The sequence below is a fragment of the Desmodus rotundus genome, chromosome 7, assembly GCF_022682495.2.
Source record: "Desmodus rotundus isolate HL8 chromosome 7, HLdesRot8A.1, whole genome shotgun sequence".
Taxonomy (NCBI): Eukaryota; Metazoa; Chordata; class Mammalia; order Chiroptera; family Phyllostomidae; genus Desmodus; species Desmodus rotundus.
In genome coordinates this window covers 89,104,173-89,120,375 of record NC_071393.1, presented here as the reverse complement: position 1 = coordinate 89,120,375, position 16,203 = coordinate 89,104,173, and the positions used below count along the sequence as shown (strand labels likewise).

Below are 16,203 nucleotides of genomic sequence, written 5' to 3'. Positions count from 1 at the left end.
AATAGCCAAGAGGCAGAAACAGTCTACATGTCTACTGTCATATAAATTAAGAAAATGTGGTATATACATACAATGGGATATTACCCAGCCTTGAAAAACAGAAAATTCTATTACATGCTACAACATGGATGAAACTTGAGGACATTATGCTGAATAAAATAAGCCATTGCAAAAGGACAAATACTGTATTATTCCACTTATATGAAATACCTAGCACAGTCAAAATCATGGAAACAGAAAGTAGGATGATGGTTGTCAGGGCCTGGAGGGAGAGCTGGTAAATCGTTTGACAGGCACATAGTTTCAGTTTTACAAGATAAAAATATTCTAGAGATCTGTTACAAAACAATGTGAATATAGTTAACACTACTGAATTTTACGCTTAAAAATGGTTAAGGGAGTAAATTTTATCTTTTTTAACCACAAAAATAAGAAAAAGAAACGAGCTATCAAGACATGGAGGAAATTCTTTTTTTATATTTATTTTTTTAGAGAAAGGGAAAGAGGGATAAAGAGAGGGAGAGAAACATTTGTGTGAGAAAACCATCAATTAGCTGCCTCCCACACTGGGGACCTGGCCTGCAACATAGGCACGTGCACTGATTGGGAATTGAACTGTGACCTTTCCATTTGCAGGCCACAGCCAAGGTGACATGGGAGAAATTTAAATGTATATTATTACTAAGTGAAAGAAGCCAACATAAAATGGCTACATGCTATATGATTCCAAATGACAATGTGGGAAAGACAAAACAATGGAGACAGTGAAAAACAGTGGTTTCTAGAGGTTAGGAGGAGGGAGGGATATGTAGAGCACAGAGGATGTTTTAGGGCAGTGAAAGTATTGTGTATGATACTACAATGGTGGATACATTTGTCAAACTCATAGAATATACAACACTAGGAGTGAACCCTGATGTAAACTGTGGACTTTGGGTATTAATTATATGTCAATGTAGGTTCATCAATTATAACAAATGTATCACTCTGATGTTGATAGTGAGGGAGGTTGTGTGTATGTATTGGAGGACAGGAGGTAGATGGGAACTCTGTACTTTTTATTAAATTTTTGTAAACTCAAACTGCTTTAAAAAGAGGAGGGGGAACTCTTTTAAAATGACATTAAATAGTGACCAAGTAAAATACTGAATCTTGGGAAGCTCTGGGAAAAAGGTATTCCAGACAAAGCAGACACTAGTGCAAAAACTCTGATGCAGAAATGAGTTCAGTACTGTGCCCACGAAACAGCAAGGAGTCCAGCAAGGCTAGAACATAATACATGAATTGCAAAGTGGTGAGAGATGGAGTCTGAGACACAGGCTGTGTCACACAGGTTTGTTGGCCAAATTAAGGAGTCTTTCTATCCATATCAGTTTTCCCAATAAATATGGTCACACAACTCTAATAAATACTATTTTTAAATGTTTTTCTAAATTTTAATACATTAAATATGGACATACTTATAAAGGATGTATTTGACGGAACAACTAGAAGCCAATATATAAAATTTAATAAAACTTTATGAATCCCTACTGTTAACCAGACACTGTGATACATATTGAAGATATAAAATAGAAATAGACTATAGCCTATTGGAGGGTTTATAGCAGAAAGGGTGAACATGGGATATATCCTTTTATATTAAAGCTCAGGACTCTTTCTGGAATCTGAAAAAGAAAATTTATGTCATAAGAACAAAGTTCTGTTTTACCAAACAACTGATAAAATTCCATTCTAAAAGAATGGACAGACTGAAAACAGAAAGTATTCAAATACTTAAAATTTATGAATGAGGAATTTATAACAAGATACCATTATTATATAGTCTGGCTTTCATCAGTTTCACCTCTTTCTAATGACTATGTTTCCCCAAAACAATATAATTGACCCTTGAGCAGTAACATGCAATTGAATTGTATGCATCTACTCATATACAGATCTTTTTCGGTAAATGCTACAAACATATTTTGTCTTCCTTATGATTTTATTTTATTATTTTTAAATTATAGTTGACCTTCAATATTACAGTAGTTTCCTAATGATTTTCTTAACATTTTCTTTTCTCTAACTTATTTCATTATAAGAATATAGTACCTAATATATATGAGGGGGGACCCAGAAAAAAACAAAATTTATTTATAAAAAATTGTGTATTTATTCTTACATGATGAAACTTTAGTCATCTTCAAATACTCTCCATGTGATGCAGTACACCTATAGAGATGTTTTTTCCACCTTTGAAATTGAACATGTCAATTTTTTAAAAATATTTTATTTATTTATCTAATTTATTTATTTTTAGAGCGAGGGGAAGAGAACGAGAAAGAGGGAGAGAGAAAGACTGCTGTGTGAGAGAAACATGGGTTGCCTTTCATATGCCCTGCACTGGGGACCTGGCTTGCAACCCAGGCATGTGCCCTGACTGGGAATCAAACCAGCGACCTTTCAGATCGCAGGCTGGCACTCAGTTCACTGAGCTACACCAGCCAGGGCAAATGTGTCGATTTAGATGCCTTTTAGTGCTTCTGCCATTTTTTTACTTCACCTCTTCCACACTGGCAAAATGTTTGCCTTTGAGGGTTTTTTTCATCCAGGGAAACAAAAAAAAAGTCCCTCAGGGAGAGACTGGGTGAAGAAGGAGGGTAGGGCTCAGGAGTCATGATGTTTTTGGTCAAAAACTGCAGAACACTCAGCACAGTGTAGGCAGGTGTACTTGTAAATCATGAAATGGACAAACATGTTGAAAAAGTCGTCAAAAAAATTTCACTGAGGCCGAACGCAGCCTCTCAAAACATCAGCAAGTACACTGACACAGACGGGTTACCAGAACACTCACCTAGCGTGGGACGCCTGTCCTACAAGAGGCCCGTCCTCCAGATGATAATTCTGGTTTTTAGGGGGTCTCCCCTCGTAAAATATACAAAAATATATGCTAATCGCTGTTTATGTTATTGGTAAGGCTTCAAGTCAACACTAGGCTATTCACAGCTAAGTTTTGGGAGAGTCAAAAGTTACATGCAATTCTTTTTTTTTTTTTTTTATTGTTATTCAATTACAGTTTTATGCCTTTTCTCCCCATCCCTCCACCCCACCCCAGGTGAACCCACCTCCCTCCCCTCTCTCCACCCTCCCCCTTGGTTTTGTCCATGTGTCCTTTATAGTAGTTCCTGTAATCCCCTCTACCCACTGTCCCCGCCCCCACCCCCCCACCCCCGCCCTGGCTATACATGCAATTCTTTGTGCTATACTTCAGTGACCCTAACCTCCAAAGTGTTCAAGGGTCAACTGTATTTTCTCAATTTTATCAAAAGCTGAACCCTTAAAAAAATCAGTTCACATTTTTCCCTTCAGTGTTTTAAAACTTTGCCTAAAGCCACAGCAATGATGCATCTTAGAAAATAGTAACAATAGTGAGCAATATATAAGATTGTACTTCTACTACTACTGATTTTTTCTTGTATGTTTGTTAAATTCAAGGTTGCCAGTTACCAAATTTCCATTAGGGGAAGTGTAATTTTGAACAGCTAATAGGCTCACATTTATACCTTTATATGTCTTCTATATTTTGTTGCAGATTATATAGTATTAAAATAAATAAATTGATACCATTTGATGATCTCTATAATTAATCCATACAGATTAATAGTGATAAAAATAAAGTTATAAACAAAGTATTTAAAAGAGTAAATATTTTGTCATCTTTTCCCTAAATTCAAGTAGATCCTAGGAATGGTTGCTTACATCACAAGAAATACTCTTGGCTCCTTTAAGCCAGTGGTTAAACTTTCTTGGAATTTTCCCCAAAGGTACTTCTAACATAGCAAAATATTTTAAATATAAAATATATTAAAAATATATTTACAGTCATTTAAAAACCTGTCACATAGGGACAGTCTCATAGACAGAGAGCAGGCTGACAGCTGTGGGGTGGGGAGAGCTGGATCCAGGGCACAGTGGAGGGATTGTACTAAAAAGAAAAAACTCAAGGACATGAACAGCAGTGTGGCGATTGTAGGGGGGAGGAGGGGTTGGAGTAGGTGGAGGTGGGTATGGGGGGATAAATGGTGATGGAGGGACACCTGACTTAGGGTGGTGAACACACAGCACAGTGTACAGATGATGTGTTGTGGAACTGTGCACCTGAAACCTGTGTAGTGTTGTTAACCAGTGTCACTCCAATAAATTCAATAAAAAGGATTAAAAATAATAAAAAATAAATAAAAACTTGTCATAAACACACACAAAAATTCAATGTTTTCTGGTGTTGTCATGGTACGTATCATTAAGCAAAACTGGGAAAATATGCTCTTTGTTTATATTACAACTTCTGGTAAAGAGGTTTTAATTAGGAAGATTATGGCTCTGCATAGGTCTTCCAAAATTTAGGCCTGAACATTTCTGATCACATAAAATTATACAAAAAAGAACATTATTACATTGTACTTGTAGAATATTAAACACCAGCTTATACTCAGCCATATTAGCATGATATATACCACTCTCAAAGGTAATGATAATACAATAAAAGTACCTTATAAATAGTTTTAGAGCTTATTTTAAATGCAGGGCATTTTTTGTTTGACATGTTTATAGGAAATACAAACAGTTGTTAGATACTGTTTATTTCAATTTTTAAACAAAACTACTTTCAGTCTTTTTCCAAGAGTCCATCACCTTAATGAAGTATATGCTGAGACTGAAAGATGGACTTGAAGCAAACAAAATGCTGATATCATTTTGCAAACATTCATCAATCAAGATTTTCTCAAGACTGTGCAACAGAAGTAAAATGAATTTTGAGGTTGAATGGAAACTCTAGCTATCATCTATGATTCCTAATTTCAAGTGTTCGTATTTATCAAAATGGTCTCACTGATTTCAGTAAGAAATGATATGAATATGATAAGTAATATAACTTGAACCATATCACTTTATACTTATAAATATCATTTACTGGTTTTACATATTGGAAGTTAGATTAAGATATCCTTTCAAAGGGGTTTATATTGCAAAAAGGTATTTAGAAATCATTGTTTTAAGCTATGAACTTCAATAGGATTTAAATGACAGCATATTTGGCTTTAGCTACAGATTTCCTACTTTATGCAATGATGCAATGCAACATGTTGGCTTTTTGATTCTTTTAGAACCAGATTATCTAAATATCCAAATTCAAGAAATTCTGTGATAATGAAATGAGTTTTGCTTCCTGTTTGCCAAACTGATACTAGTGATAGTATATTAAAAAACTTTGAAAGTAAATATACTTTATATGATGTCTTTTTTTTCCCTGGTTCATGCTTCCTTCCTTCTACAGTAAGAAACTGATTCCTTCTGGGCTCCTACTGTCAAACAAAGGAAGAATACTGAAGAAAAGGAAGCTCTGCTTGCTTTCTTCCAGTTCCAATAATTTTGAACCTAGTTACCACTCCTATATTACAGAACAGAGTAAAGAACAAGCTAAGAAATATGGACATGTTGAAAATATGAAACAGCAGGGTCCTAATTATCCTAATGACATATCCTAGACATCATTTGTTCAACTTTCTCCTATATAACTTAATCATAAAATATAAAGTCTTTTTTAAATGATGAAAAATGAATCAGTAACAAAAATCACTTGAAAGTCAATTTTGCAAAAAAAAAAAGGTTATCATCTACATAGGCCTGTAAAATAATATCTATGTTTCATTTTATATAGCATATACAAGTATATTCATATAAAACAGACTGGCCACTGATAGAGACCAATGAATACATCCTTACGTTAAAAATTACATATTTTATTATAATAAAAATTGTTTCTATTACCTGTTCATAGTTTAAACGTTGAATTTCTGAAATTTCTTTTGGCTTTGCATCAAGCATATAATCTCCTGTAAAAAGAAATTATGTATTGCCTTTTAAAAATATTACCATTTTCTGATTGCAAAGATAGATTTTAATTCTAAATTACAGCAATAGGTAACATATAAAATTACCCCCTCCCTGATTCTATTCAGAGAAAATTGATATTAACTGTTTGTTAGTCTCACAAATATTTTTCAATGTACATACTCTAACACTTTTGAGCTTTCTCTTCCATTTTACAATACATATGAGCAACTTTCCATGCCACTACAATAAAGCTCTAAAAGGCTGCACCAAGTTTCACTGTTATTAACAATAGGACTATTACCCCATTACCTTTCCAAGAATGAGTGTTATCAGTCTTCTAAATGTTTGCCATTCTGAGGAGCAAACAAAATGTTTTTGCATTTAAAAAATTGGTATGTTTTTATATGTGTATTTTTATTTGGTATCAAATTTTTAATATATGTATGACTTTTAGTATATGTGGCACCTTTTATCTTATTTTTATTTGTTGGTTTTGGGGAGAGAGAGAGAAAGAAACATTGATTTGTTGTTCCACCTATGTATGCATTCCTTGGTTGATTCTCATATGTACCCTGACTGTGGATCGAACCTACAACCTTGGTGAATCAAAATGATACTCTAACCAACTGTGGAACCTTTCAAATGTATTTAGCTCTATTTTAATATCTGCAGTGTTTTTATCTGTTTTGCCTTTTTAATTGTGTATTAACTATATATAGACTCCTTTTCTTTGAATTGCCTGCCTCAACAAGTATTATTTCTTCTTACTGAACTGGAAAAGCTCTTTTTCAGTTAGAGAAATTAAAACATTTACTCTTATATGTATGGTAAATATCTTTCCCCATATTGGCTTCTGACTTTATGGTGATGCTTTTTTGTCCATTTTTTGGTCTGTGATATATATTTAATTTTAATATAATCAAATTATTCTATTATGGCTCCTGGATTGGATGTCATGTTTAGAAAGATCTTCACCTCTTAAAAGTACACCAATATTCACATATGCTTTCTTCATGTAATTTTATGTTTGTCTTTTTAATGTTTAAATCTTTAATTTACCTGGAATTTATTTTGATGTAAATAGTTACATACGAAACCAGCTTCTTACCCAGCCTACCAAATCACTAACAAGTTGATGCAATTGTTTACAATACAACCGTTATTTTCTAATTCAAAATAAACTTCTGAAGACTGCATCAAGTATTCTCTTAAGCTATCCAACTCTTCTAAAAGAACTATGAACATTAATATATTACTTGTACTTTTAATTAGAACTTTAAGATAGCCAAATCTAACTAGTGAAGATTTCATTCTGCATAGGTACAAGAACTTCAAAGCAGTAAATTAAGTGATTTTCAGAGATATTCAAGCAAGTCTATCTGACAAATATTTTTGAGTCCTTACTACATAGGGCACATTGTGTGTGCCATCTTACGTGTGTGTGTGTGTGTACATATATATAAATAGATACAACATTTAACTAAAAACTGTGCTTTACTTTTAGTAAATTCTATATATCATTTATTCAAATAATTGAGAATGTAATAGTTTTACTTGTATCCTATATTTCACTTGATAGAAGAACCAAATATTTTTAAAAGACAGAGTTTGAGCCCTGATCAGTGAAGCACACCAGGTTGGGGGTCATCCTGCAAACTGATAGGGTGCCAGTTCAATTCCAGGTTAGGGCACATGCCTGGCTTGAGGACCAGGTCCACAGTTGGGGGTTGTTCAAAAGGCAACCGATCAATATATCTCTTGCACATGGATGTAGCTCTCCCTCTCTTTCTCCCTCCCTTCCCCTCTCTCTAAAAATAAATAAATAAATAACTTTTTTAAGTCAGAATTTGAGTTTTTAAAGGAACATCTTTTACTTTTAGATATCTAAATAAATCTCTCAAGAGTGGTGTTTTGTCTAGCTTATCTAACCTTTATTTTCTAAAATTGGTCAACAATATTATTTCAATCCATAACTATTTATTGAGAGCCCATTATGTGTTTAGTGATGGTTAAAACAAATACTAGGAAATGAATGGTTCTCCTAAAAAACAATATTTTGGTTGGGCAAAGAACATACTGGAAAACAGAATAAGATATGATAAAATATAATATAGTTAAAATAATTGTGAAGAGAGATACTGATAAAGCATGTAACACTTAGAAATATATTTTGGAGGGGGTGGTATCTAAACTGGATTCAGAAAAATGGGCAAACCTGGCAAGGCAATGAGGGGAAAAAGCATTTTTTGAGGAGAAAGAGTAATGGAAAAAGCACATGTTAAGAAACATCATGCCATCTGTACAGCTTCTAAGAGGGTTTATACATAAGATTATGTTGCAGAGTGGTGGGAAATACGGCTGGACGAGTAAACTCAACCAGATTACAGAAAATCATAAATAGTATGTCTGCTTGGGAAAGATCATAAGAGATCTTTATGTTTTTAGGTAGCCAAGTGCAGGATGAAACTGATGCTTTCAAAAGATAACACTGGTGTGTAAGCTACTTTTGGAGGCGAGAGAAACCAACAGAGTTTGCAATAAACCATGTTATGAAATACCATATACAGAGAAAAAGAAGTATTTTTAAGATAGAATCTGTATGACTTTGCTACTAATGGGATAATCCAGACAAAAATAAATCAAGAAACAAACAACCTTAAAGCTTCATTAGGCCAAAACATGGAAGAGAGGGTTTGGCAGTAGTTAGCTTGTCCCGGATGGGCATTTGGAAAAGAGGAGACACTGTCAACTGTGGGCAAAATTAAAATGCTTCAACCCTGACCTCCCTATACAGGATTTATATTCAAAAGATAAAATAAATTATCTTTTTTAAAGTCAGACAACACCACCACCCCAACAAAAATTTCCTTTACTGTAATACTGTGTTAGTCTAATCATCATACAAACTATTACAGATGAGTAAAGTTATGTTACAATTTGCATTATACTTTTTAAAAAATTATCTTCCTACCCATTTTCTGCCTTCCACCTACACTTGTTCCGCCACCTTATTAGACCTCACAGACTCCCTAAGTTTCCTAGTTTCTCTTGTTCCTTTCTTTACACCAAAGCTCTCCAACAAGCCTTGTCAATGTATGGTCCTACTCTGCTACTCTAGTAACAAATTTCCAAATTAAAATTCCCTCCTCCTCTAACCTTTGCCAGTCAAAATCCCCAAGTCCCTGCGGTTCTTTGGCTAGATGCTAGGAAAGCAATGAATGGTTTCTCTTATAATCTTTCAACTAGTATTTGCTTATTAACTCAAAAGCATCTCTAGTTCCTCCAGAGAACTGGAGTAATCTCAAGAGAAGAAAATTCAAATGGTTTAGAAAATTAAACAATTTGTCTTAGCAGGATTTTCCCTGAATAAAGTTTACTTTTGGTGAGGCAAATTCTTCAGAATCTCTTTTCTCATATCACTCTTGCTCACTTCTCCCCCACCCCCCATCAGGATATTACTTTCATGCTGCCCTTAGTAGCTGAGTCTCCTCACCCAGATCTAGGTATTTCACCAATTTTTCTTTTTCCCTATTAAAATTTCCTACCCTATGTCTTGCTTCCTCAAGGCTTTGTTAGCTAACATTTAGATGAATTTAATATACCAAACCTCTTCCCTGCTATTACCACTCTCTACTTGCCTTTGTCTATATACCTTCTGAGACAAAATGAGCTCTTTGTTACATTCCTACTGATTATGTATGAGAATTTTCAATTTCCTCTTGTACACTCACTCCAAGCGGGTTTTCATCCCATGCATTTGTTGAGGTTACCAATCAATGGACTCTTGATGGCTCAATCAATAGTCAATTTTTAAGTCTTCCTCCTGCTTAACTATTGCAGCATTTGATTCAGCTAATACCTCACTCTTCATTGAAACTCTTCTTCATTGGGATTCTAGGAAATTGGTCCCCTGTTTTTCTTCTACCTGGCTAAGCAAGCCTGCTCTTCCTTCTTCCTCAACTTCTAATCATTGGCATGTCCAGACTCAGTCCATTGATCTCTTCCCATCTCTATCTACATGCATTCTCTTCATCATCTTAATCTAACTCAATTTTATGTTTTCTGCTTCTTAATGTATATTTACAAGCTAGATCTGTACTAATACATTAGCCAGTATCAACATACGGAAATATTAATTAAAATTAATTAAAATTAAATTTAATACTTAGTAACTCAGTCACAGTGATATTTTAAGATCTCAAGAGCCACATGTGGCTAGTTGCCATCAAACTGGGGAGCACAGATACAGAGCATTTCTATCACCGCAGGAAGTTCCATTGTATGAGCTGATCTAGATCTTTCCTCTTAACTCTGTATTTTTATACCCAACTACTTTCCTGATACCTCCATTTACGTATCAATAAACTTTCAAAAGCAAAATCCTAATACTTCTCCCTCACCATTTTCTTCCATATTTTCCTGTTTCGGTTGATGTGAACTCCATCCTTCTAGTTCAAGTCAAAAACGATGGGGTGACCCTTGACTCCACACTCAATCTCACCCCATATTCAACTGATCAGATTTTGTTAGCTGTATATTCAGCATCTGACCACATTTTACAATCTCCACTTCTACTATCCTTTTTGAAGCCACCACCAAATCTCTCTGCTTCTGTCTTTAACCCCCTAAGTTCTATTTTCAATATCACAGCCAGAGAATTCTTGTTAAACTAAAAGTCAGACCACATCAGTCCTCTTTTCAAAATTCTCTAATGGCTTCCCAGCTCATTCCCCGCACAAGTCAAAGCTGCTATAAATAGCCTACAGAGTCCTGTATGATCCGACCCCATTATTTCTCTAATATCACTTCCTACGGCCTCCCCTACACACACTCCTTGGCAGTCATACTGGCTGTTCCTCAAAAGCACCAAACATATTTTATTTATTTATAGTTTTTATCCTCACCCAAGGACATTTTTTCATTGCTTTTAGAGAGCAGGGTGGGAGGGAGGTAGTGAGGGAGGGATGAAGGGGAAGAGAGAGAGAGAGAACTATTGATGTGAGAGAGAAACATCAATTGGTTTTCTTCTCAGACACACCTCTTTCGGGGATCAAACCCGCAATCTGGGTATGTGCCCTGACCAGGAATTGAGCCCATGTAAGTCCACGGGACAACACTCCAACCGAGCCACACTGAAGAGGGCCAAACATATTTTAGTCTTCCCACAAAATATAATTTAGAAATCACAAAGTCTAAGAGTCACTAAGGTAGACTAAAAGAGGTTTAAGAAATTCTATTTCTAGATATCTAGGTATTCAGAGTAATCTACCCATATCAATGAGGTTCCCTGGCCAGTAAATGGAGTTAAATAATATTAATTACATGAAGAAAAGGGTCTTCCAAATGCTGCATTCTCAATTACTTCACTAAGCCTACATCTCACAAAAAAATCACTTAGCTAGTTTTCTGGAATGGCACAAAATAATCAGCTGACAATTTAAAAATAAAAATAAAAATTTAATAACTAAAAAATTATAAGAATATGTATGGATTAAGATTTCCTATTTGGTAATAGCATAAATAAAAAAGCTTTTATCTACTAAATTGTAAAATATCCCAGTGTGATGTGTAACTATCTGCTCTGTAATCAAGTTTTATTCAATGCAGCTGGACTGCAAACTGTGTATTGATGGTTTGTTTTGAAATAAGAAGCTCGCATAAGAATGCAATTAAATACACTACTTCCTTCATCAAGAAAATTTTGCTATGAAAAAGTTGTGGGGAGGTGGGTACTGGATGAGAGAAAGCGAAGGGATTAGCCAAAGAACATGTATGTATAACCCATGGATAACAGTGTGGTTGGTGATGGCTAGAGGGAAGGGGGAGGGAGGCAAAAGGGGAGAAATGAGGACATCTGCAATAGTGTCAACAATATAAATAAAGGAATAAAATAAAGCCTACTTAAATAAATAAAACAAAAGCAAACAAAAAGTTTCAGATGAACTAAACAGTGTGCTTACTAATGTAAATGTTTTACATTCCAGTACAAGCCCCTATCTCACTACATCCTGGTAGCTGGCATCTCACAAACTGGCATAGGTCCAGGAATCATACTTTGGGTAGCACTGCTCTAAATCACCTGCTGGGTCTTCAATTCAAGTCTAATCAGCATTTTTAAAAGACCTTCTACATGCAATGTCAGAGCTTCTGTGACACTTCTCATTCTGCATTTTATTGGAAATAATATGTATCTTGTTGTTTCTAGACGTTCTCAGTTTTCTTATTTATATTACAGAATTTTAGTCCTGGTCAAAAAGGTAGCTTTATCATCCAAAAACAGTAACATACTGATAAAAAAATTTTAATTAAGAGATTAAAAAATGTATAATTTTAAAGTAGATTATATAATAGCACTTCAGGAAGGTGAGATTTGGTAACATACTAGCTTTGAAAACTTTGTTTATTATTTTACTTTTTTAAAAGATTTTATTTATTTATTATTAGAGAGAAGGGTAGGGAGGGAGAGAGGAAGAGAAACATCAATGTGTGGTCTGCAACCCAGGCCTGTACCCTGACTGGGAATTGAAACAGTGACCCTTTGCTTCGCAGTCTGGTGCTCAATCCACTAAGCCACGCCAGTCAGGGCATTTGTTTTATTTTAAAAGAGATATAAAATCATCCACTTTTCAACACCAACCTAAATATTCCATCAGCTGTTCAGCAGTTATGATTTCCATCATCGGTGGAAGTTTCACCTGAAAAACAAAATATTTTTTCTATAAAATCAAATGTTTAAGGTGATTAAAGTGTTTCTTCTGTCACAAATACAAGTATGTGTATGTATATATGTATCTACTATTTATACACATTAACATTCCCATTATTAAAATCTTTAAAATGAATCTTTATAAAATATAATAGTCAATCCTATCACAATAAAATTTACAGAATGATATAAGGTCTCATAGAGCCCACTGAGAAATCTGTTTTCAAAGTCTAGTTCTCTGTCTTTCAAGACCCACCATGATTGTTATCAGGCACCTGCAACAGTGTCCTGAATAATAGAAAATTCAGGTAAAGGGCAGGAAGAGGCACCAAACATGTTGTAACAGGTGACTCACCAAGCAGTTTTACTAAAGACAGGCTTAAACACAGCTCAGTGGCCCATTACTTCAGTCTACCTCGTCCATTTTTGTTGTTGTTGATGAATGGCTAACATGAGTACAGTATTAAAGTCTTAGTCACACACTGAATAAATTAGACCTTATGATTCCACTTGTAATGTTTAAAAACAGGCAAATTAAGCCATATTGTTTAGAGCTGCATACTTGGAGATAAAACTACAAAGAAAAGAAAGGAAATAGATACTACAAAACTCAGGATATGGTTAGCCCTTTGAGAGAAGTGATAGTTGGGAAGCAAGTAAGACATTTCTGGGGTGCTGGCAATGCTCTATTTCTTGATTTACATGGTAGTTCTATTGTTTGCTTTATAATAACTTGTTAAACTGAACATCTCTGTTTTATGTGCTTAATATATTTCATAATAAAATTAAAAGTAGGTATATATTTAAGTTTCTAAAGCTAATTCAGCTGAAATACATCAGTCTAAATTAATTTTTCAAATGAACTGTCATGAGTTACATAGATATTACAGCCAATGATTATATTTTAATTGACTTATTCAAAAGCATACTCTGTGGTATAGTCATAGGAGAAAAATAAACAATGTAGGATGGAATCTCAAACAAAGTAATTAATGATATCAATGATATATCATTAATCATTGATATCATTAATCATTAATGATATCATTGATATGTCAAAGTATATCAATGATAGGAGAATAGCAGCATAATTTAAAACTGTTCAGGTATTATTTTCTATTCAAGCAGGGAAATCATTTAAATCAGCAATTTCCCCCAAGTGTTGGAAAAAGTCCTCTGGCTGTTTATGTTACCAAATACAGTAATAGCATGCCACGATTTCTTGCTTGCATGTTTTAATGAATGAGTAAACTAGGTCCTAAAAAGATCCCTGTAACACAGAACAGTGTGAGACCTTCTGAGAGCATATATGATAATTCATGCTTATGATTTAGTCATCCAGTAGATTTATCACTCAGTGAAAACCAAGAGATTCCATGGAAGTTTTGACCAAATTATTTTCATTTTCTGTTTTTTTATTATAATAAATTTTAGCAGTTTTAACTTTACAGAAAAATTGAGAATGAGAGCATTCCCATATATGGGGTGTGTGTGTGTGTGTGTGTGTGTGTGTATATATATATACAATAGATTTTATTTATTTCTTAGAGAGAGGAAAAGTGGGGCAGAAAGAGAGGGAGAGAAACATCGGTGTGGGAGATACAGCAATCCCCAACTGGGGACCTGGTCCACAACCCAGGCATGTGCCCTCACCAAGAATCGAAATGGCAACCTTTGGGTTCACCAGCTGGCATTCACCGCACTGAGCCACACCAGCCAGGGCTACATTTTTAAGTTGAAACTCACTGGCAATTATGGTCCCTGCCTGTTTTTCTAAATAAATTTTTATTGACACACAATTTATGCATTGTCTGTTTGCTTTTTGCAGTACAGTAGCAGAGTTGAATATTTGCAACAGGGACCACATTAGCTCACAAAGACTTAAATATTTACTTTCTGGTCCTTTACAAGAAAAAGTTACTGATCCCTGCTTTAGGTGATTTTAACTGTTATTATATATTTTATCAAAGTGCTTCAGTATTGTTTTGAAAGTCTGATATTTAAACCAGTAATATATTTTCACTGTGAATGTTTATATTCTGATAACTGTCAGACCACTCTGAAAGACCATTACACCTAGCAATATTTCTTAAATAAAATAAGACCTATACATTCATTTATTCCATACATATTTACTACTGAAATATATTCACCAGAAAATTCCACAAACAAAGCTTATCCTCTGTGCTTTGGTTAATATAGTAATCCTGCTATAAAATTATCAAGTTAAGAAAAAAAGGCACTAACAATACACACATTTGGGAAATACATTCTACAAACAAATTTCTGCAAACAGACAATTTTAGGGTCTAGCCTTGGAATTTCCAAATAATAACTATCTACCATGTATTGCTTCAAATACTTGAAATTGGAAATGACAACCTCTATGCTCATTTTAGAAGTGGGACAACAAATACACAAATATTTTAACTGACTTATTCACAAGCATACTCAGTAGTACATTTCTTTCCTGAATCACAGCCACTAAAAATTCTGATATTCATCAACACTAGAAACAAAAGAGTAAAATAGTGAAGAAAAATGCCTGCCTCTCACTAATACTTGGGAGCCATCAACAGAGCTTAACTTTTTTAGCCACAAAATGAGATTCCTGAAAACTTACTTCTCTTTTTGCTTTCCTCTACCACCATCACCTTAAAAGACAGTGCAAAGGTTTTATTAATGATCCTAAGACTCTTACTCCTTTGTCTCTTTACATTTTACTAAAAGAAAAACAGATTATGGGATAGCTAGCCAAGAGTAAACAATCGTGGCATTCTGAAATTATAGTCTGAAACACTAAATTTTAAATTTTACTATTAAAAAATTAATAAATTTTAACCTAGGTTCTCAAGTGGTCCTCTTTTAGTAACAATCTATAACGTTTATGAGTAAATGAGTGTACTTTGTACTTTAATGTATACATGGGTACTTGGAAGGTACTCTTTTAAGTAGTTTAAACAGTCTTCCTAAAACTTGAGCAAAGCATCTCAGAACATATTAATATACAGTTGTAAATTAATAAGAGTCCAAATAAAATGAAGCTTTTATTCTCTAGAAAAATAATGTCCTATCTTATTTTAAATAATATTTTATTGTATTAACTAGATTTCCTAAGCAAATTAATAAGCACAGCAAAAAAAATTTAAATTAACAAAAGGAAATAGCTAATCCAACTCCAATTATTCAACTGTAAGACAAACCTTATTAATTTAGCCCAATTATTTTGTAATCCTTAGTCATTTAGAGAGTGGTATATTTTAGAATAGATCCAAATAAAACTAAAAATAAAAGCAACGAAATCTCTGTTTAAAGTGTTAACAGGCTCTGGCTGGCTAGCTCATTTGGTTAGAGGGTTGACCCCATACCCAAAGGTTACAGGTTTGATTTCCAGTCAGGAGGGCACATGCAAGAGACTACCAATAAATGCATAAATAGGTGGAACAGTGAAGCGATGTTTTCTCTCTCTCTCAAATCAATCAAAAAATTATTAAAGTGTTAATAAACTTAAAACAGAAATGTAAAACATCCCAAAAGCAACATGCCAAGATTTTGATACCTATGATTTTGATATTCTGAATAAAATGCAGGGGACCCAAAAATAACTTTAAGAGATAAAA

At 34.1% G+C, this 16,203-nt stretch overlaps 1 protein-coding gene across 1 annotated transcript in view; it reads right to left on the bottom strand.

The window, feature by feature from the left end:
• MINDY2 (MINDY lysine 48 deubiquitinase 2) overlaps positions 1-16,203 on the bottom strand; it is an 81,188-nt gene that overhangs the window by 53,179 nt on the left and 11,806 nt on the right. The window contains exons 2-3 of the mRNA XM_024567461.3: positions 12,515-12,572; positions 5,812-5,876 (exon numbers count right to left, since the gene is read on the bottom strand). Of these exons, the coding sequence (XP_024423229.2) occupies positions 5,812-5,876; positions 12,515-12,572 (123 nt within the window). The remainder of the gene's footprint in view (positions 1-5,811; positions 5,877-12,514; positions 12,573-16,203) is intronic.